This window comes from Podarcis muralis, chromosome 3, assembly GCF_964188315.1.
Source record: "Podarcis muralis chromosome 3, rPodMur119.hap1.1, whole genome shotgun sequence".
NCBI lineage: Eukaryota > Metazoa > Chordata > Lepidosauria > Squamata > Lacertidae > Podarcis > Podarcis muralis.
In genome coordinates this window covers 104,661,042-104,684,437 of record NC_135657.1, presented here as the reverse complement: position 1 = coordinate 104,684,437, position 23,396 = coordinate 104,661,042, and the positions used below count along the sequence as shown (strand labels likewise).

At 40.1% G+C, this 23,396-nt stretch overlaps 1 protein-coding gene across 11 annotated transcripts in view; it reads right to left on the bottom strand.

Moving 5' to 3' along the window:
• The window catches only part of KIF16B (kinesin family member 16B), a 101,254-nt gene that overhangs the window by 26,816 nt on the left and 51,042 nt on the right, over nt 1-23,396 (bottom strand). For 3 of the 11 annotated variants that reach the window (XM_028722275.2, XM_028722278.2, XM_077926437.1), the window contains exons 16-25: nt 21,612-21,694; nt 21,334-21,422; nt 18,674-18,706; nt 18,356-18,409; nt 15,568-16,911; nt 12,539-12,697; nt 11,425-11,530; nt 9,847-9,897; nt 1,015-1,137; nt 536-625 (exon numbers count right to left, since the gene is read on the bottom strand). In XM_028722275.2, coding sequence (XP_028578108.2) covers nt 536-625; nt 1,015-1,137; nt 9,847-9,897; nt 11,425-11,530; nt 12,539-12,697; nt 15,568-16,911; nt 18,356-18,409; nt 18,674-18,706; nt 21,334-21,422; nt 21,612-21,694 — 2,132 coding nt within the window. Of the gene's footprint in view, nt 1-535; nt 626-1,014; nt 1,138-6,457; nt 8,923-9,846; nt 9,898-11,424; nt 11,531-12,538; nt 12,698-15,567; nt 16,912-18,355; nt 18,410-18,673; nt 18,707-21,333; nt 21,423-21,611; nt 21,695-23,396 lie in introns of those variants that run through there. The other 8 variants (XM_028722270.2, XM_028722273.2, XM_028722272.2 and 5 more) reach the window with 6 other exon arrangements.

Sequence of the window (23,396 nt, the reverse complement as noted above, 5' to 3'; positions counted from 1 at the left end):
TCCTTGTTAACCGAGGATGTTTCCAAATCCTTATGCTGCAAATCATCGTATTTATATATTAAATGCATGTTTCCAGAAAATTACATAGAATTTTTCACAATTAAAAACTACTACAACAGAATGCTGGGAAAATACAAGAGAAACGGTAAAAAGGTAATGCAGAGAAAGATTCAGTATGTTCATGAATTCCTCTAAACTCAAAAATTTCAGAAGGAACCAACACCCCAAATATCTATTTTGAACTTTTGTTTCAGTGATATTATAAGAAACAACAAAATCCTTCTGTTAATTTTGGTAGGCTTCATAGTGAAACACACACACACACACACACAGCCTTGTAAATGATAGCACAAAAATCCTTCCAGCGCTTTCTCTGACAAAAGAAGGAAAAGGAACAACATGTAAGTAAAAGACTGAATCATGGTAGCAGATCTTGAAAGGATCATTTGTAGTGGAAATGCAATAAATTGTGCGTTCCTGGAACAGAAAAGGCAAGATGAATACAAATGTGGATATAATTTAATTAGAAACTTACCTCTGGGTATTTTAATTTTAATGTTTGATGCATTTCCCTAAACCGACTGTACCGCCTGAATACTGTCCACGTCTCATCGAGGACTGATATCTGTTATGAAGCGGTGAAAAGGAAAATAGCAAAATTAAGATGAATGAAGCATATATAGGAACACAGATACTATGGCTCCCTGCAATGGACAATTTTCTCCCATCAAACTATTATTATCGGGACTGGCTCATCTTGTACATGGGGAATAAATGCACTCATTGATACAGGATTTGCACGAGAGCCACATCCGCACTATTGGCTCAGTGGGCAAACTGACAACAGAACGCAGAGCTGATTTTATAATAGTAAAATCCATAGAGAGTGCCCGTGGTTTTAAGCTTCCTATAATAAATGCATCCAGCTTAGATTCTTCGTGAATCCCTGTAGTTCTCTCTCCTCCCACTCTAACACACACACCTTTCATTTTAAAAAGAAGTTAAACTTCTTACCTTTATTTCATATTCACAGTGCTCATCCATTCCTTGTCCACAAAGGACATAGCGTGGAATACTAATTTTAACTGGATTCTTTAGGTCATCTGGGTTTGTTTTAACAGAGCGGCAGATCATTCGCTATCAAATGAATATCAAACAGGAAGAACAAATTAAAACGTGCATCACTTCATGAAGAATAGTCTGTAAGGCCAGAAATACGTTTTCTGACAGAAAAGTAAAATAAAGTAAGATTGTTATTGTTATTAAATGGAGGGTTTATGAGAAGCAAGTGGTAATCCTCTTGCGAATGTTCTTTCAGGGGCAGAGAGGAAAATGGAAATAATCTCTGCAAGTGTTGCTTACTCTTTTTGCAACCTTAAGCACAATGAAAAACAGATCATAAAACTTTATAACCGCATTTATGATCACGTAAGAAACACATTTAAAAGCCTGTCTGTTGGAAGGAGGTGGGGAAACAAGTTCTGACAATTCCTCTTTCTCCTGAAAATCTCCTTCAGAGGTTCTGAGAACCTCTGGAACAACATGGGAGATGTTGCAGGGTCATGAAAGGAAAGGAGGAATTGGTGAAAATTACTTTCCTTGCCCTCCAGTAGGAGCCTCCGCTGGATTGCAGCCTCTTCCACAAAGTGGATCCTCTCCATTTACAGAAGGAAAACTCAGAGTGCAATCCGTAGTCACAAGCCTTTCTGATCAGAAAGAAAGTAACCTTTGCTGCATCAAGGAAAGCTTAAAGAAAGCTGGCAACTTGCTATTCCTTAAAACTGATCATTCAGTTGGTTTTTCTATGATTTCACTAACATATTTATTAAAATATTTCAGCATATGGTGAAAGTAGCAGCCTGTACAAGATTACGAAAAAAGACTTCCTATTATTATAAAAAACTACTTTAAAAAATCATACAGGCATCAATAGCTTTAACTGATGTAGTTTAAGCAATGAAATCAAGGCCTATGCTTACTGACCCTGCAAATTTTAGTGCTTCTCATCATAAAACCATGTGGGTTTTGAAAGTTCTCACTATCTCCAGATAGCACTTGGGTAGCTGCCCTAGACAATGTAAGCGATCAAACGGACAACAAATTCGGTGGTTTTACTTGACACCACCTATAGAACATCTCTGTATAGAACGGACCTCACTCTTGAGGAGTCCTTAAAATCTTACAAGCATAGGCTTAGCAAAGCTTGACAAAATAACAGCACACAGAAATGTTAACGTAGCAAACAACAAAAGAATTGGTTAGATAGTTCTGTAGAAGTAGTGTCTTGAGGATGGGTCTCTAAAAATAAATCAAAGCTGCATGGACTCAGAACGTATGGCAGCCGTGCAAGATTATATCGACAAGGTTGTTTGTTTTTAAGGAAACAGTGATAAATAACAAGCAGCGGGAGGAAACCTATATAGAGTAACACTGGAGGGAGATGCACCACACGCTCTTTAATGGTGTTCTGGGAGGGATAAAAAACAGCAGAGACCTGTGCCGTGAGAGGGTCAGAGAAATAGTGCAGACTATGGCGAAGGTGGGAAGTCACATTAAATCACACCTTAAAACAAACTATGTGTGTGAGCCAGTCTATGAACGGCCTCATAGAAGGCAGGATTGTACCAGAGAGGGCAGAACTATCAGCCAGCTAGACTCTGGGACGAGTGGAAAACATGGATTTTATCATGGATTTTATGTATCTGAAGAAGTGTGCATGCACACGAAAGCTCATACCAAGAACTAACTTAGTTGGTCTTTAAGGTGCTACTGGAAGGAATTTTTTTTGTATGGATTTTATCACTTATTCAGGCAACTCTTCTCCAGCTAAATCAAACATGATGAGCCCTGCTAGAGCCATGCATAGCCCCCAACTTATGAGCTCCTACCTCCCCTCATATGCAGAGATTAGAAGTCTTTATTCCCAGTCTGTGTCGGCTCATAGTTTGCAAATCCATCCAAACAACCAAACAACGATGGTTTGTGCTTGCTTGCATACCTGGCTTGTGGCCCTGGCTTGCAGGCAAGGACAAACCATTTTTGCCCGTTCTCTGCATGCAAGGGAAGAAGGTAGCACAAAGACTATGGAAGTGGTTGCCAATCGTTGCCTGCCCACAGACTACTTGAAAATTGTCAAGTGTCTTGATGGATCACTGTAGCAATTGACGTTTTTATCATTGAGGAACAGAAACACCCTCATTTTGGGAGGAAAAAGCTCAGGAAATAAATATCCTTTTATGGGCGGGTTCCATACACATAAATACATAGAGTGAGGGGGGAAAGTACAGTGGTACCTCGGTTTACATATGCTTCAGGTTACATATGCTTCATGTTACAGACTCTGCTAACCCAGAAATAGTGCTTCAGGTTAAGAACTTTGCTTCAGGATGAGAACAGAAATCGTGCTCCGGTGGCACAGCGGCAGCAGGAGGCCCCATTAGCTAAAGTGATGCTTCAGGTTAAGAACAGTTTCAAGTTAAGAATGGACCTCCGGAACGAATTAAGTACTTAACCCGAGGTACCACTGTATTTGATCCCTTGGTCTTGGTCATGGTGGCTACTTTGGAATCTGCTGGATTATTGCTTCTGTCGACAGGTGTCTTTTGCACAGATACTGTAACGAGCTGGGATTACAGGTAAAACCTCTCCCTTATAGCAGGTGCTTCTAATCTCAGCTCGTTACATACGGTGAAGATACCAGGTAGCCTGACATCTGGCTAGTTGACAGGGGATCAAATACTTATTTCACTCATTCTAATGCACATCAATCTCTTGCTTTTGTCTTCTGGGTTTCTGGGGGTTTTCCTGTTGTTATTCTGTCTCTCGCAGCTACAATAAACCTACCATTAAAATTGTGGACTGGTCATTTCTTCATCAGAGGGCAAATGGGCAAATTTAGCAGGGGATCAAATACTTTCCCCCCTCACTGTAGCATGCATAAGAACAAAGCATTCCCACATTATTATTATTTGAATTTAAATACCACCATCTCAGGGCGGTTCACAGAACATGTATGTAAGAGGGAGGGATATTGCCTCCCTCCTCCCTCAGTTTTGGAGCTGATATGACAGGATGATGCTGAAGGAGGAAGCCAAACCACCTCTTGGGCATATTTTGAATACTATTTAATTAAGCTGCATATGCACACATTTTAAAAATACAGCCTTGGAACTTCAGAAAGTTTACAAGGAAGATTAGAGAGATCAGAAGCATAAATTAAAAACTAGCCAACATAAAATAAAAACCTACATTAAAATTAAAAACAGAAGCAACGCAAAAAGAGGAAGATAATGTAAAACATCAAATACTTGACAAAATAAAAAAATATATGACTTAATTGGTACCTAAGAGAAAGAAAATTGCACCATGTGAATGTGTCCACCAACAGGGTGCCAACACAAAAAAGGCTGTTTTCTTGATAACCACACACCTAAACTTGGAAGTTGGGGGTTAAGCCAAACCTCAGAGGAAGGGCAGGAAGTACATTATCATTCTACACGGTAAGGCTGCAATAATATGCACACTTATCTGGGTCAAAACTGCAAGGAATTGGTGGGACTTCCTTAAACAAAGATGTCTAGGATAACTCTATCCAAAATTAGCTATCCTTGGCCTCTATTCGTTTTATTTCTCTCCTGGGCCATATACCTGTAGATGTGATGCTGGTTTCAGAGTAAAATGCACATAACAGGGCTGATGCAAGTTGACTCTTCTATTCCCTCCTGCCTGTGGAACTGGCTCTAAGAACTCCAAAACTGAAGGACCGGGGATCTTGCTGAATGGGAGCGAATTGTGGCATGGGGAAATTGGGGGAGGGGGCCCTCTCCAACAATGTATTTAAGCATGCCCTTTAATCCAAGTTTAATCCAAATTCTTTACTGCATGATGCCTTGTAGATGTCACCTGCAATCTTTTATAAAGCAGTATGCTAATTTGGATGAAAATAGCATATAAAAGGGAAAATAAACCAGTAAGACACTGAACAGTCTCACTTCCATTACAAACTGAAGTAGTAGTAGTAGTAGCAGCAGTAGTAGTAAAGGTAAAGGGACCGCTGACCATTAGGTCCAGTCGTGGCCGACTCTGGGATTGCAGCGCTCATCTCGCTTTATTGGCCACGGGAGCCAGCATACAGCTTCCGGGTCATGTGGTCAGCATGACAAAGCCGCTTCTGGCAAACCAGAGCAGTGCACGGAAACGCCGTTTACCTTTCTGCCGGAGCGGTACCTATTTATCTACTTGCACTCTGACGTGCTTTTGAACTGCTAGGTTGGCAGGAGCAGGGACCGAGCAACGGGAGCTCACCCTGTCGCGGGGATTCGAACCGCCGACCTTCTGATTGGCAAGTCCTAGGCTCTGTGGTTTAACCCACAGCGCCACCCACGTCCCTAGTAGTTGTTTTAAAAAAAACAAGAAAGAAAGTATGTGGGTATCCACATTTGTCATAGTTCCACATATTTATGCAACAACAAAAAGTTACAAAATGAAGTTTTCCCTCAAGAATTTTGTGCTGTGTTAGAATGGTAACTTGCCATTTAAAAGAAGAAAACCCAGCTCAGTACCTACTTTTCCTTAAGGCTATTATTGATATTATGACTCTGTCTATTGAAAGATTTAGCAGTAATGAGCATAAAGGTGTCATTTGAGGACATAGCATGAAGATTAATTTCATAACACTTTTCTCTTTGATACTTAAATAAATGCTGGTTTCAGGACAGATATCATAATTGTTTCTTATGGTAGTTTCACGTATTACTTTCCGTGTCAAGGCAACTCATCTCCACATGGGGATTGTAATGTTTGAAATCTGAATTGGGTGGTTTTTCATTTTATTTTTGTGTCTCAGTATATACACACTATCCCAGCATTTACACACTCATAAGTGAGCTATGTATTGACAGTTTCAAGGCAGTCCACAGAAACAAGAAATAAAAACACCCTAGCAATCAGATCATGTACCAATGAAGGTGAAGGCAGCAAAAGTTTTATTCAAGAGGAGCAAAAGGGAGAAATCATTGCATCAGCATTAAACCCGCAGACAAGCTGTTGCTTTCCATTAAATCATTTTTGGATTAAGGCAGAGAAGCAAATCTTTACATGACTTCTGACTGCTAGTGTTGTATTAAATCTTCCCTGTTCATACAGAGATCAGTTGCCACATCTACGGATGTTTGTCATTGTATCTCCAATGTAAAGTCATGCCTTCCCAAATATGAGTGTTCCGAATTGAAGATACAAGTGCATGAACATGAAATACCCAAAACTCAGTTCCTATATTTTTTGTCCGAAACAGGGCATGAGGATATTAGTGCCTTCCTCTCCTACCATAAAGAATATTTAAAACTGATGCTTAACACCAATAAGGTAAAGGGACCCCTGATCATTAGGTCCAGTCGTGACCGACTCTGGGGTTGCGCGCTCATCTCGCTTTATAGGCCGAGGGAGCCGGTGTACAGCTTCTGGGTCATGTGGCCAGCATGACTAAGCCACTTCTGGCGAACCAGAGCAGCACACGGAAACGCCGTTTACCTTCCCGCTGGAGCGGTACCTATTTATCTACTTGCACTTTGACGTGCTTTTGAATTGCTAGGTTGGCCGGAGCAAGGACCGAGCAACGGGAGCTCACCCCGTTGTGGGGATTCGAATCGCCGACTTTCTGATTGGCAAGTCCTAGGCTCTGTGGTTTAAATTTCAGATACATCTTGGATGTAGTGTAAAGCAACTCTGAGCTGAAATTTTTGCATGACTATTTCCATAACCCAGCCCTGCTTGCTAAGACTTAAGTATGTGTCTCATCTGAGAGATTATTTACATGAAAACACACATTTGATTTGCATTCTTTTGGACATAACATCTAAAAAGCACCCAGATTTACTGTCCTGTCAAATGCAGCATTAGCTTAATGGCATCTTCATTTGAACTGAAAGTCAATTTCCAGATATATGGTGGAGTGCTAGGTTGGGCATGACAAAAGGGTGAAGCAGTTCTCAGTTGGGTAAATGCTTCTCTCTGAGAAATGCAAGCCAAACTGCGGAATGAATCACAGCCAACCTTACCTGCACGAGAAAATACAAGCTCAATTTCAATTAGATTTTCTTTCTCCAGGACAACTATACACTTGAGCTCACTCAAACAATGCAGCTGAATTTTGTCAAATTGCAATTGGTCAACTAGGGAATGTAAAGGGCTAGGAACTGGGCAGAAGATACTATCTTCCTCTACAAGACCTACATGAGTATTTGTAAGGACTAGTGATCGGATTTTGCCCTCTAGTTTTACTGTTGTATAGAGCAGTATCTGAATTTCTCCTAAAGGGGGCTTGTTGATTCCCATGTTTCCATGGAGCAGGTACACCAGATCAGCTAAATTGGCCTCAAAGCTGCATGAGAGACGCAAACCATTTTCAAAAACCAAATCGGAGATTGCTGAAGCCCAGTCAAGCGAAAGGTGCAACAGATCTCCTTTCAGGAGTGGGTGATTTAAGTAAGCAGACTCAGATGATGATATTACAATGCTAAGTATGTCGTGGCATATTCTTTGTGTGAAATATTTGTTAAAGGTAAATATTTTCATTATATTTTCTTCATTAGAACACAAAAGTCTGATGCTCTGTCCAGCATAGCCAATTTGGATTTCTCTTAATGTAGTAATTGGGAAAACATGAAAAATTTCCAGAGAGTCTGGACTGCTCTCCAGTGGATTGGCTGATGTAGTAATGGCATACAGGACGGAACTAAGTAAAAGCAAGCATGCAGGCTCTGGTCCAGATCTGTTACGGTTTCCTACAGCAATCCAGTAGATTCCTTTTAACTCATCAGGTTTGGCACAAATTTCTGGCAAGATATAGGTCACATATTGCAACAGTTCATCCTGAGAGCACAGCTGCAATTTCAGAAGCCCATCTGAAAAGCACACAAAATTTTGCTTAAGCACAAGGCTAGTTTCCAGTTTTTCCCTTCTGGGAAAGTAAGTATATCTCTCAGAATGATCTGCTGTACACATATCAATTGAAATGCCAGAGTGTAAGAACTTCATATCTTCATCTTTTGGCACAGGACTTCCTGGAATGATACTTGCATCATTGAAACTATTCTTGTTCACACCTAAAAGAAGATTTAACTGTATTTTTTTAATAAATGGAAAGTCTTTCACAAATGACACCATTTGTGTACATGTCTCATTTTTGTCACACAGACTGGCCAGACCTTTGATCTGCTTAGAAAACCAGCTACTCTTAAACGCTTGATAGTTGGTATCACTGTAAATACTGGAGAATTTGCTGAAGAGATGTCCCAGCCCATAACGCTGCTTTGTTCCCACATGGGACTCTGGGAGACGTATCTGGCTGGCATTCGTAGCTCTCTCATCTAACTGCTGGTTTGGAATCTGGGCACAAATTTGGGGGATCTGGTTACTGTGTTCTCTGAGAGAGAGAGAAATGCAAGCTCCGGACTGATGTTTGGCAGAGGCTAAAAGTTCTGAGGGAGGAATACGGCAGTCAACAACAAGATCAGATTCTGCTCCCAAACTACTGGGTCCCCAAATAGTAGCAGCTAAGCCTGTGCTGTCGAAATGAGAGCATGCAGATTTGCTTTCTGATGAATGAATCATTCCATATCTGTCATGAGCCTGAAGATGAAAATCTGCAGAATATTTGGAGCAAGTTCTCTTGCTATTTATGACTTTGGGTTGATTCGAGTCACATTCATTACTGCACAGCCAGCGGATGTATTCTTGTCCTAACTGTCTTTTTTTATTTGTAGTTTTTTGAGTCATGCAGAACTCCGGGACTCTTCTCCAATGAGGATTGAATGCATCTATGCTTTCGTCCTGCTTACTGATGTCTGCTATTCTTGTATCTTCACTTGTATAACATTGGCTGTCATTAGTAGGTAGAGCGAGAAAGCCATAAAGGGGCATTTTCTGTTTAAAATGTCAAAAAAACAAACACAAAAAGGCACTTCTTGTGTTTAACCGAAAATGTATTCTCATGTAAATTTTCAGATGAGGATTTTATTGTTTTGTTCAACTCTGGATTAAACAGCATTGACACTATGTTAAATCAGTGGGATCAGTTGTCATTCCAACCCATAATTTCCCTTTAGCATAATCTTGCATTTCGAACAGTATCCATTTCACTGAGGTAAATATTGAAGAATCGATCCACATCCCTAATGGCAGAGCTACCGATTTGAAAAATAAAACTGAAATTTATATTATCAGTCCCCCAAAAGAAGCAAATGTTTTGATAAAAATCGCCTAACCAGCTTTGATAAAAAGCTGTTATTTAAGCATGTCTTTTTGCTCAGAAAACAGGAAGGAAAGCATATTACCAGAAGCAAAGAAACTTACTGTGAAAACTAAAGTTGGGCACCTGCAACAATTTGCATGCAGTATTTCTGCATTATGACTGATCATTTGGAAAAGTGAACTTTAATTTTTCCAGACTATATGGGCCATGCACAACTGACTAGAAGACCGTGCCCTCTCATACCATTGACATAGGTTGGAATTCAGAGCAGGTGATTGACTGACTGATTGAATCTAAGTTGCAGGATATCAGGGTATTCAACCAATTACTTACACCTAAATATATAAATATTGTTTCTAAATTATAGATCGCTTAAACTGTTGCAGTGTCAAAAATATATATATAATAATAACAAACTATGACCAACCAAAGTTTTACCAGAGCAGAAGCTTTAATTTTAAGCCTTATTCCATTGGCTATTAATCTTGCAGGAATACAGAATTATAATTATGCTGCAAAATGTTAAAGAAATTTAATTACAGAGCATGCCATAATTTAAGATGAGCACTTCTTCAAGATGACAAGCTATAACTTACCTCATACTTCAACTTGCGTTGAGCAGTGTCGTTATAAAACTTCTCGTTATCCTGGAAATCAGGCAAAGTTCAAATGTTCAGAAGAGCGGCACAAAAGTAATCAAGACAACAAATGGCCCAGCTCAGCAATGCCAGCCTATTTAGTCCAAATACTCAGATTTGGCAAATGGAAAATGTACCAAAGTGAGCCCATGGTAGTCTGCCTATCCCCCTAAAGCTCACTCCCACACTGTAACTGTAGCAAGAGAACACAATCCCTTGGCATCAGCACCCCATCTATGATGGGGTACACTCAGTGCAGGCTGACAAAACACACCTTACTAGCCCAGAGATGGAAAAAAGAAGAGTCCCTACCATAGAAGAATGGCAGATAAAGTTGATGGACTATGCTGAATTGGTAAAAATGACCAGAAGAATCAGGAAGACCAAAATTTTAATAAGGAATGGGGGAAATATATAATTTACCGTAAAAACCATTGTAAACAATTAAAATTATCAGGAGGATTAGAATAAAACTTGTAGTTTAATGTTAAATTTTGGATATAAAAGAGATTTAATAGATTTGGAGGACCATAAATAAGTCTGATTGCTGAAGAATTGATGCTTTTGAATTATGGTGCTGGAGTCCCATGGACTGCAAGAAGATCAAACGTATCCATTCTTAAGGAAATCAGCCCTGAGTGCTCACTGGAAGGACAGATCCTGAAGCTGAGGCTCCAATACTTTGGCCACCTCATGAGAAGACTCCCTGGAAAAGATCCTGATGTTGGGAAAGATGGAGGGCACAAGGAGAAGGGGACGACAGAGGACGAGATGGTTGGACAGTGCTCTTGAAGCTACCAACATGAGTTTGACCAAACTGCAGGAGGCAGTGGAAGACAGGAGTGCCTGGTGTGCTCTGGTCCATGGGGTCACGAAGAGTCAGACATGACTAAACGACTAAACAACAACAGATTTGGATTAATAGGCAAGATGCAGGAGGAAAAGGTTAATATATGAACCCACAAAGGGGAGGAAGGAAGTTCAGGAGATTTTTCGGAATTCTTTTTCTATGTTGGTTGGCTGATAATTGTTTGTAAATTTTTAAAATCTGAAAAACTCAATTTATTTTTTTAAAGAAAACAACACCTATACCTTTCCAAGCCTCCTGTAGAAGGCTATTTTGTATTTTCTCGTTGCTCTCTTCCACTTCCCAGCGACAGGTTCAGGAAAAACATGTACACAAGGGGAATGCTGCAACATTTTGTTTTATCATTTATCATTTACAAATTATTTAGCACCAGCTGCAATAACCATGTTGTCAGGGATTAAATCGAGGGGAATAAGTGGGTCTGATTGCATGTACAAAACAAATGCACTTCAGAGAAGCAATTCAAACTCCATTTTACTGCTGCTTGAACCATTGTGCGAGAAAAAGGGAAGCAAAAGCCAAAAGTGTGTGGTTTCTCTCTCTTTTCTGAGTTGGCAGTTATCAACGCACTGGCGAATATGAGGGGAATACAACTTTGTGGAGACATTCCCCCTCCCCGGTGTGATCATAAACTCATGCTTAGGGACAGACCAATTATATTTTCTCACCTTTGAAAGTTCTGCAGACTGCAGGAGGCTATTATTATTTTCTCCACATGTATAGTGTATGTTTTGAAGGCGTCTTTGAACTTCTTCTTCAATAAAGGCATTTATTCTAGATATTTTTAAAATTGCAAATAACAGAGAGAAGAATTACTCAACCATGTAAAGGACCATTAAGGCTCTGTCCCCTAGGTAACCTTGAACAAAAAGATTAAGTGTCTTTTGATGGTTAGAGATAGGGCAGGATGATGGAAGTGTTAATAATGAACAGATTTATGGTCTTAATATATTGTTACCTGTCCCGAGACTTTGGAAGGGACAGGCTACACAATAAATAAGTAGTACATTAGTACAGTCACTTCAACTGCAGGAGGAATTGCTTGCCTTGCTCTTAAGTTTTCTGCACTCACTAATTGCAGTAAAGACAAGAATTAGTGACAGCCAATTCCCCCATTAAGTTAAAACATCCAGTGGCAGCCATAGGCTGTAATTATCCATTAAAAATCTATGAAAGCTTTGCTGTTGCCTTCAGTAACAACAGGATTGCTTCCACAGCTTTCAGCATGTAATTCTAGTTCCCACTGTGAAATTTGCTTATTTATAATAAGAGAAAGCATTATCGTAGGAGTTGCTAGAGAGAGCACGGTCTTGGTTAAAAGCAACAGAAGGAAGAGCAAAACGGTGCACACAATGATAATGTGTTTTTTTAAAAAAAAACCTACCTCAAGGGTGCTTGCGGGGGTGGGGAGATTTGGCTCTCTGTATGCTATTGGGTAATATTTTATATTCTCTTGATTACATGGCATTAAACAGATTTCCCAGCCGCTGTGGAACTACAATCATAAAACGCTGCAAGCCCCTGGGCTCTGTTTTTAAGAGACCAAACTCATGAGCTTACCTCAGGTAAAATCAAACAAAGTTCAGAGTCCTATTTGGAAAACATTTCAAACGCCTCAAAGCAAAAAAACTGTGCCATTATACTCTGATTACAATGAGAGCATTCTTTTAGCAGTGCTATTAAAAGACATCCATCTAAAAATACTGAAGAAAATTGCATTATAGATTTTTATTTTTTTTTAAGATGTAGAAGTTGGGTTGGGGTGAAACCAGGAATACATACCTGTCATCTACCAATGGAATAAAGTGGGATTGCGATTTTGTAACACTAGAAGGGGAACTGCTATGGGACAATCTCTCTTCTCCAGCTCCTAGGGACCCTTTTTCAACCCCATCGCCTTCATATATCTTCTGCTTTAACTGCTGTATTTGGAAGTCCAAGCTGTCGGCAAAATTTCAACACGTATTATTTAAGATGCATTTAAGATGTAGGGTTTCTTAAAGCTTTGCTGCAGTAAACGTCCTTAAGAAAAGCTGCACCCCGCACCCCTCAGTTTCAGCCTATAGAGACAAAATAAATTTAGGCAATTTTCAGCTGGTAGGTCATTCTTATCCTGGGGGTAAGAAACTAATAGCCTATGGAAAAACAGGGGTGTTATTTCTTGTCCCTGGCACAATCAATAAGGAGGTGGGTGAAAGGGTGGAATACTTATACTAAGCTGGATTGTAAGGGGGTCTCCCTAATAATAATAATAATAATAATAATAATAATAATAATAATAATTTATTATTTATACCCCACCCATCTGGCTGAGCTTCCCCAGCCACCCTGGGCGGCTCCCAATCAAGTATTAAAAACAATACAGCGTTAAATATTAAAAACTTCCCTGAACAGGGCTGCCTTCAGATGTCTTTTAAAGATAGGATAGCTTTCCTTCACATCTGAAGGGCGGGCGCCACATCCGCCACATCCACAGGGCGGGCGCCACTACCGAGAAGGCCCTCTGTCTGGTTCCCTGTAACCTTACTTCTCGCAATGAGGGAACCGCCAGAAGGCCCTCGGCGCTGGATCTCAGTGTCCGGGCTGAACGATGGGGGTGGAGATGCTCCTTCAGGTATACAGGACTGAGGCCGTTTAGGGCTTTAAAGGTCAGCACCCACACTATGAATTGTGCTTGGAAACGTACTGGGAGTACTAATAGACTGCTCATATGTGGACCCAATTTCAACAGTGCTTACTGCCTCCAATCATACTTGTGTCTAATATGGTAGACACAAAAATGGAGCCAATATGGTTTGAGAAGAAATTAAATCAGGATGTTATTCCATAAGGGGCATTTCCTTAGACTGCAACATTCTTTTTGTCAATATATGTGCCTAAGTAGTCATTTGTCAACAAGGAACTTCATTAGGATTTAAATATATTAGTTAAACAAATGAACACTAGTAATTTTCACAGCAAATATCTTAGTCAGCTCATTAAAGTTAGATTGATTCATGAGTCTTAGGCCATTAGCAACACTTGAGTAACCCTGCCTCATTTCAGAGCATCAACAACAATTTCAGCAATTGAGTCTCCAGAGGAACTGGCTGAAGTCAAAAGATGCCATTAGATTTAAACAAATGAACACAAACATGTTTTTAAATGTTCAAGTATTTTAGAAGAAGGCAAACTTAGTTCAACAGAGTAGAAAGTCCATGATTGGTGGGTGCCTCTTTTAAACCTGGAGTAGAAAACTAGTATGCTAAAAACAACAACTAGGTAGACAATTAATTTGCTTTCTGTGCTTTCAAATGTAAGCAGCCTTGCATATCCTGACAGTCGATACGCCTTAAAGATCACTCAAAATATCATTTTGAAGGGTTGTACTAAATGACTCGGGTACTTTCCAACTCCCCTAGAATAGAATAGAATTCTACGATTCTATGAAAATTTGAATCTAATACTTGCACTGGAAAGTATTTAAGAACTTTAACAATTCCCCTCCACCCACCCCAAAAGTTAGCTGCTTGCTACATGTAGACATGCACAGCTGATTCAAATTCAAATTTTCTACTAGAGGGAAAAAGAAAACATCATTCATTCCTTTCTGCGGAACTGCTGCAATGTTAAATGAGCAAGATTATTTGTTTAGACCTATGGTTTCTCTAAAAGAGCCGAAACCAAAATATAAAGTTGTATCTTCATCCCACAGTGATTCACTGGAATAGGAATTTAACATCTCCCCCACAAACTAAAAAAAGTTCTTACTACAAGAAGCAATCTACAGCTGCCATTAGTTTGGAGGCTATCACTCCTGCTGCACTGAAGTTAGGCTTGTCTGTGGGTTTGTTATTTTTCTGCTGTTAGTGTAATGGTTATAATTCTTAACGTGCAACTGGAACTATACAGAAAAATCTGGAAGGTAGAACACTGGCACAATAGAAGTTTAAAGAAGTTTTCAGCTTCTCCCCTCAGAGACCGGCCATCCATCTGCCCCCAAAGAGGCAAGTTTAATGGCCAAACTAGACACGGCATTTAATGGGTCTTTGCCTTCAACATTCTGGAAAAAATGCAAATAACATCTGCTGGGGTGGTACTTAGCAGAATCCTAGGAAATGGGGAGTGAGTTTAACCCTTTCCTGCTGTTGCTGTGACAATACAGTGGAACCTCGGTTGTTGAACGCTTCAGAAGCTGAACAATTCAGAACCCAAATGCCAACAACTCGGAATTGAATGCTTACGTTTTTGAATGCGCCTCAGAAGTCGAATGGCTTCCAAGGCATGTTTCTCCATTTTTTAAAAGGAATTTGCTGACTGGCAATTGTGCCTCGGTTGTCGAACGTTTCGGAAGTCTAATGGTCTTCTGGTACTGATTACGTTTGACAACTGAGGTTCCACTGTACAGTGGTACCTCGGGTTAAGTACTTAATTCGTTCCGGAGGTCCGTTCTTAACCTGAAACTGTTCTTAACCTGAAGCACCACTTTAGCTAACGGGGCCTCCTGCTGTCGCCGCACCGCCAGAGCACGATTTCTGTTCTCATCCTGAAGCAAAGTTCTTAACCTGAGGTACTATTTCTGGGTTAGCGGAGTCTGTAACCTGAAGCGTAACCTGAAGCGTATGTAACCCGAGGTTCCACTGTAATTGCTTCTCTGAAAACCACTAGGAAAGCACAAAGGAAGCGCCTACAGCTAAAAGGAAAAAAACCTTCACAACAAGGACCCTTCAGCTTCCATAAATTTGGGTGGCTAGTACTTTTGGGTGTATTAAAACTGGGTGGCGTTGAAAAGCTGCAAGTACGTGTTTATTAATGATAAAATTGGTTCTTACTGTTCTCTGTCTTCTTCCAAGGCTTTTTGTTCTGCCTCTAGAGTAGCTTGCAGGCCTGCCTGCTCGCTGCAACTGCTGTTCAGAGTTGCAAGCTTCTGTTTTTGCTCCTCAATTTCTATGGTTGAATGACGTTGCAAAGCAGAGTGTCGCCTTTCCAACTTAGCCACCGCTTGCTCCAGTGCCTCTCGCTGCTGCTTTTGCTTTGATTCTAGAATTTCTTTCTCCTTCTTCCGAACTTTCTCTTCTTGACGAGCTACATTGGCAGTGAATTCAAATGTCTCTTGAAGCTGCTGCAGCTGGCTGGCAGTTGCCCTGTACTGCGCTAGCTGGTCTTCTTTTTCTTCCATTTCTTTTTCAACTTCATAAAGAGTATTGTCTAAGTTCTGCAGGCCTCTATCAAGAACTTCAGAGGCTCTCTGCTTTTCTTCCAGCAAAGCTGGCAAATGGTTATTTGTCAGATGCACAAGCTGCCGTTCTTTAAGCTGCAGCCTGTATTCACATGATTTTATTTTGCTACATTCTTCAACTGTCAAGGCAGCATCCATTTCATCATTTTTCTCAAGGTTTAAATGTTGTGCGTGTGCACACTTCAAACGATTCAGATTTTCATGTTCCTCAGCTACGTCTTTTTCTAGATGATCCCTTTGCTGAACCAAGTCTCTCTCTAAACTAGTTAGCTGTTCTAGCTGCCTCCTCTTGAAATCCATGTAGTTGTACTGTGCCTTTTCTAACTCTTCGCTGTTTTCATCTCCTTCAGATCTGGCCTCTTTGACTCGCAAGAGGGACTCTCTGATGTCTTCAAGATTCTTCTTCTCTTCTTCAGCCCTTTGCGCATCTCCTAGTTTGACCAGATGTATCATGGCTTGTTTGTCTCTGAGCTGCTCTTCTAAGTTTGCCACCAGTAATACTTGATCCCTTTCTTCCTCTTCCAACCTCCTTTTTTCCAATTCTAACTTGATATACTGCTCCTCTTTTTCCTTTTTAAGCTTTTCCAGTTCTCGGAAAATCTGCATTTTCTCCGCTTTTTCATTCTGATTGAGCTCTTGTAATCGCTGAAGTTCTTCTTTAACTCGAGCAAAAAATTCTTCTTCTTGTTTCTTTTTTTGAAGCTCTATTTCTTGCTGCTCACGTAATCTCTCTTCTTCAAATTTCTCCTTTTCTGCCAGCAAGTCTTTCATCCTGCTTTCTATATGAAAGCTTTTCCTTTTAAGATTCTCCTCTTGCTTTCGGATTTGCAGCTGAACTATTTCCGTTTCCTTACGTTGAGACTCCACTTCTTGCTGCATTCTTTCTAGTTCAGCTTTGTTAGACTTTTGCTTTTCCTCCATTTCTTCTATCAGCTTTCTAAAAGTTTTTTTAAGAGAGAGAGAGAGAGAGAGAGAGAGGAGGAGGAGGATTGTATTTTTTCAAATATTTTGTATCTAGGACATGTACAGGTGAAACTCGGAAAATTAGAATATCGTGGAAAAGTTCATTTATTTCAGTCATTCAACTTCAAAGGTGAAACTAATATATGAGATAGACTCATGACATGCAAAGCAAGATATGTCAAGCCTTTATTTGTTCTAATTGCGATGATCATGACATACAGCTGATGAAAACCCCAAATTAAGAATCTCAGAAAATTAGAATATTAAATGAAATCAGCAAAACAAGGGTTGCAAATAGAGCGACATTGGACCTCTGAGAAGTAGAAGCATGCATATGCACTCAGTACTTGGTTTGGGCTCCTTTTGCATCAATTACTGCCTCAATGCGGCGTGGCATGGATGCTATCAGCCTGTAGCACTGCTGAGGTGTTATGGGAGACCAGGATGCTTCAATAGCAGCCTTCAGCTCTTCTGCATTGCTTGGTCTCTTGTCTCTCATCTTTCTCTTGGCAATGCCCCATAGATTCTCTATGGGGTTCAGGTCAGGCGAGTTTGCTGGCCAATCAAGCACAGTAATCCCATGGGCATTGAACCAGGTTTTGGTACTTTTGGCAGTGTGGGCAGGTGCCAAAGTCCTGCTGGAAAATGAAGTCAGCATCCCCATAAAGCTCATCTGCGGAAGGAAGCATGAAGTGCTCCAAAATCTCCTGGTAGACGGCTGCGTTGACCCTGGACTTAATGAAGCACAGTGGACCAACACCAGCTGATGACATGGCTCCCCAAATCAACACAGACTGTGGAAACTTAACACTGGTCTTCAAGCATCTGGCACTGTGTGCCTCCCCATTCGTCCTCCAGACTCTGGATCCTTGGTTTCCAAATGAGATGCAAAAGCTGCTCTCATCAGAAAAGAGATTTGGGGAGCCATGTCATCAGCTGGTGTTGGTCCACTGTGCTTCATTAAGTCCAGAGGTCCAATATTGCTCTATTTGCATTCCTTGTTTTGCTGATTTCATTTAATATTCTAATTTTCTGAGACTCTTCTATGTGGTTTTTAAAACAAGTTATTCATTAAAAATCATTATTAACACTATAAAGAGGTGTGCATAGAATGTGAAGAAGTACAATGAAGTTTACGGCATAAACACATACTTTAAAAATTCATATTTGATTGATAATATGTACAGTACAAAAAAACTAAGGTAATTTTATGGACTTCCTTGTTTGTCCTTCCATGTTAAGACTTGTCTAATGGAAAACTCTGCAAAGCCTGAAAGCTAACAAATGAAATTTTCTTCCCCATTTCCCTAAGATTTAATGTGTGAATAAAATATTCCAGTAAAAGAAATAATATAATTCCTCTTCTTTCTACCAATTATCAACATGCATCTTTACAGTCAAATGTCCATATCAGTTACCTTTTACTTTCTAATTTTTCGAGTTCTTCTCGTTGCTGTCTCTCAAATTCTAATCTGTGGTTTTTTTTTCAAAGGAAAAGGAAAAGCAACATTAAATTTTAAAATAGAAATTATGACGAATGGTTAGAACTGACACTTTATATAATTTGATATACTGTATAATTTAACATACTCAATAACTTGTGAGTTTTATATTGCATATAATTTATAACCAAAACACAGCCACATTAAGTAAGACAGTTGAACGATTAGCACGGCTTCCACACGTTAGGGACATGCAGGTATAGCAATCAATATAATGAAATTTAGTGTCTCTACCTTAGACAGATTGGTCCTTTAATAGGGAAAAGGCTGCCAGAGGAGGTAGAGAGAAATAAAGTCATCAGTAAAGAAAAGAATGTATAGGTATAAGATTAAAGAGAAAACAGCAAAAAATAGTCTGTAACATAAACTTACGCTATCACAAATATTTCTGCTGTCTATCACCTCCTGGAATCACTTACTATTCTTTTTTTGGAGGGGGGGTATCTCTCAAACCTTTAATATGGCCCGTTGTCCACACTTAAACAGCTACAGTATTACTCCAAGATACTTTGGGCCTTTTCAGACATTTAAAAATCACTCCCTGTATAGTATTCATGGAACCACAGTTGCAGTGTTGAAGCTAACATGTATGGCATTTCTATGAAATCAGCCATCAGTAATTTAAAAGGGAGAATGCCCTCTCTTGTCTCAAGCGTGGCTGTTTGCTGTTTTGAGATACTCTATATTCTCTGCAGGGCTAACCAAAGTAGAGAGCTAATATATCCGGTCAGTTTTGCCCTAAATACTTGGCTTACACTGGGTTTTCACTTTAGGCTTGTGTCGCTCCGAAGTCAGTGCATGTCAAAACCAATGTTGCATACAGGCTCACAAGCAGAAGAATAAAATGACTACAGTGGTGCCTTGGTACTCAAATGCTTTGGTTCCCAAACGCTGAAAACCTGGAAGTAAGTGTTTCGGTTTTCGAATGTTTTTCGGAAGCCAAACGTCCGATGCAGCTGTCAGCTATTGTTTCTGGGGCACCTGCGCCAATCAGAAAGCTGCGCCTTGGTTTTCGAACATTTCGGAACTCAGATGGACTTCCGGAACGGATTAAGTTTGGTGCTTTTGTTTTTGCTCTTTATTTGTATTTTTGTTTTTGAGTTTTTTTCTAGTTAATTTGTTTTTGTGACTGTGTGCAACCCAGTTCAGCTACTGATTGATGGATTGTGTGACTGCAGAAATGGGTAAAAGCCCCCCATCCCAACAATGACTATCATCAGTGTAGGTAAGAAAAAAAATTAATTTAAATTTTTATCATCTACAATACTGTCTTATTTATTTTATAGTAAAGTACATTGATTATTGATTTCATTTTATACATCAACGTTCTTGTTAGATAGTAAAAATCATGTTAAATTGCTGTTTTAGGAGTTTTTTTTAAAAGTCTGGAACGGATTAATCCGTTTTGCATTGCCTTCTACGGGAAAGAGCGCCATGGTTTTGGAACGCTTTGGTTTTGGAACAGGCTTCCAGAACGGATTAAATTTGAGAACCAAGGTACCACTATACAGTGAAAATCAGATAGGAAAAGTTTCAAGGCTCCAAACTGGTGTGCTTTAAAGAAGAGCTTGGACAACCCCCACCCCCAATATAGCAAATCCTATATTGTAATTGTTTAAAGGGATATTAGACAAATTCATGGAAGCCAGGTTTATCAATGGCTATCAGCCATTACCTCCTGCCAACCTAGCAGTTTGAAAGCACGTCCAAGTGCAAGTAGATAAATAGGTACTGCTCCGGCGGGAAAGTAAATGGCGTTTCTGTGCGCTGCTCTGGTTCGCCAGAAGCGGCTTAGTCATGCTGGCCACGTGACAGGGAAGCTGTACGCCGGCTCCCTCGGCCAATAAAGCGAGATGAGCACCGCAACCCCAGAGTCAGCCACGACTGGACCTAATGGGTCAGGGGTCCCTTTACCTTTTACCTTTATCAGCCATTACAGCAAAAGAGAGAAGTAGTCTTAATGCTAATTGCTGGGGACAAGCCCTGAGGGACAAGCTACTGTTTGCCCCACCTGCTTTGTCAGTTTCTTAGAAGCATTCTTCTGTGAACCAAGCTACATGTTAATGCCAAATGCATGATCATATTTAACATATCTGGTGCGTTATTATTTTAGTAGACGCTTCCTTCCAATACCCAAAAGCAGCTTTGATGGCATATGCTGCAAATATGTGTTCAGCACCGCAAAACTGTTGTGGGAACTTCAACTGTTTCCATTATGAAAAGCTGCGTTTTAAGAAGTCCCAAAGAAGGCAAGAATATAATGAGCACAGAGATTTATAGAAGACAAGGAATAAGAGAGGAGAGAGGACAGAAAGCAAAATTGGACTTTTCCTCAGCTGCGTTATGACCACCATAATACAGTGGTACCAGTGGCACCATAATACAGTGGTACCACAAATACAGTGGTACCTCGGTTCTCCAACGTAATCCGTTCTGGGAGACCGTTTGACTTCCAAAACGTTTGAAAACCGATGCGCAAAGGGCTGGCTGCAAGTTCAATTGGAAAAATTGGAAAATACGCAGCAGAAGCCGATTGACTTCCAAGGTGTGTTCGAAAACGGAAGCAATTACTTCTGGGTTTTCGGCATTTGAAAACTGAAACATTTGGCTTCCAAGATGCTTGAAAACCACTGTAATTCAAAAAGAGGGACACAGGTTGACTCAATAGAGAAGAATGTGAATAGTTATGTTTAGATATGTGTCTACTTCTACATAATGAGGACCAAATATGCCAAGCAACATTACTTAACAAGTAGCTTGATAAACACCGAGCATCCACATGCAGCAGCTTAGTTAGGAAAAGTGCTCTTTTCAAAGGCTGACATTACGCACACGCACACAAACACACACATGGACTTGATATCACAAGGAATTGATATTTGGAACATACTCACCCTGGATTATACAGCATAACTGCTGAGAGGTTTTCACAAGATTTCGAAAGATCTGACATGGACAAACTGAAGGAAGAAAGCAGTCCACTCTAATAAGACAGCAGAAGATCAAATAATTACTTACTACTAATATCAAAGCATGGTACATTTTCCTTAAGACTGTTCACATTTCCCCAGACAAAATATGCATTAATCTCGTAATACAAATTAGGGCAACGTGCCTATCTAATGCAAAAAAGGCATCAATAAGGTACATAGGAAGAAATAGCCCAACTCACCTTTCTTTTCTCTCTCAATTTGGCTGCTTCCTTCGGATGATTGAAACGAAACATATTTGTTCTCCCAAGTAATATTACAGCACCTGGCAAGAAAGAAACATAATTCAATTGACTATATAACACATTAAGGTAGCTTTTTTGAGGGAGTACAGATTCTGAATACACACACACACACACACACACACAGAGAGAGAGAGAGAGAGAGAGAGAGACCGTATTCGCATCTAACATTAAACATTTCAAACAAGTCTGTGTTCAGATGGCATACGAAGGCAGCACATTTGAGCAATCTCTGTAAGCCACAGTTTTGCTTACCAGGACATGTAAACTAGGCCAATTAGTTTGCTCCATCAAGTAAAAAGCAAAACAGAGCCAAAAAAATTAGGTGCAGAGAACTGCCAGTGTTTCAAATTTAATATACTTAAGCTTATGTTCTCCTTCACTACTGCTTTAAAATGAATTTAATAAAGAACAGAAGGGTCTTGCCTACCCATTTATGAACACGTCAAAGCAACTTATTGGCAGCAAACATTATCTCTCAATACTATTCTTATACGTGCCCTCAAGGCCTTTTGAAGGGATCAAAGCGGAATAAAAAAGTGCTTCAGTTACCACAGTCATATACATTCTTACCCTTTTCCTGAAAGTTTGCCATTATTTCCAATAAAATGAAACACACACACTTTCATACATATTTTTAAAAGAGAAAAGTAGGTGAAAATGCATGTGCATTTCAGTTTTAAATGTTCTGTTTCTGTAAACATTTTTTCTAAAAAATAGTAATTCATAAACAGAAAATCCTTCAAAGAGAATTATCTTCACGGCACCCTTTTTAAAATGTCAGGTATGCAATGTCCATCAAAACAAGTTTCAGAAGAAGAAAAAACTCTTCTCAAATTACCCCAAGATCTTTTTTCATCTGGAGTAAGCAGGGAGTGGAGGTTGGCAAGGCTTGGCAGAGGGGCACCTCCACCTCATATAATACTTTCCCCCACCCCAGTTGGGCATAAGAGAAGCTGGATTGCAGTGCAATAATAATAATAATAATAATAATAATAATAATAATAATAATAATAATAATAATATACTATTTATACCCTGCCCTTCTGGCTGGGTTTCCCCAGTCACTCTGGGTGGCTTCCAACAAAATATTAAAATACAATAGTGCGTCAAACATTAAAAGCTTCCTTAAACAGTGCTGCCTTCAGATGTCTTCTAAAAGTCTGGTAGTTGTTTTTCTCTTTGACATCTGGTGGGAGGGCGTTCCACAGGGCGGGTGCCACTACTGAGAAGGCCCTCTGCCTGGTTCCCTGTAACTTGGCTTTTCGCAACAAGGGAACTGCCAGAAGGTCCTTGGAGCTGGACCTCAGTGTCCGGGTGGAACGATGGGAGTGGAGACGCTCCTTCAGGTATACTGGACCGAGGCTGTTTAGTGCTAGGCTGGGATCCTAATCATGGAACCTATGGAAACTATGGATTCCACAGGACTTACTCCCAGTTATGTGGGGCTCAGAGTGCAGCCTTATGCAGTTAACTTGCCTCTAAAAGTCATAAAGATATATTGTCATAGCAATCCACTTGGAATTAAACTGTCTAGATGAGGATAACGACATGAAATATTTCCCTCAGATATGAGCATACCCAGTGCTTCCTCCCCTGTAAAAATAGGTGCCGGTACTCGCCATGAAGTTGTTACAGTAAGTGCCGCACCTTTTAACAACAAAAAAAAGAGGTGCTGGTACTGCATACCCTTGAGTACCCCCTGGAAAAAAAGCACTGAGAACG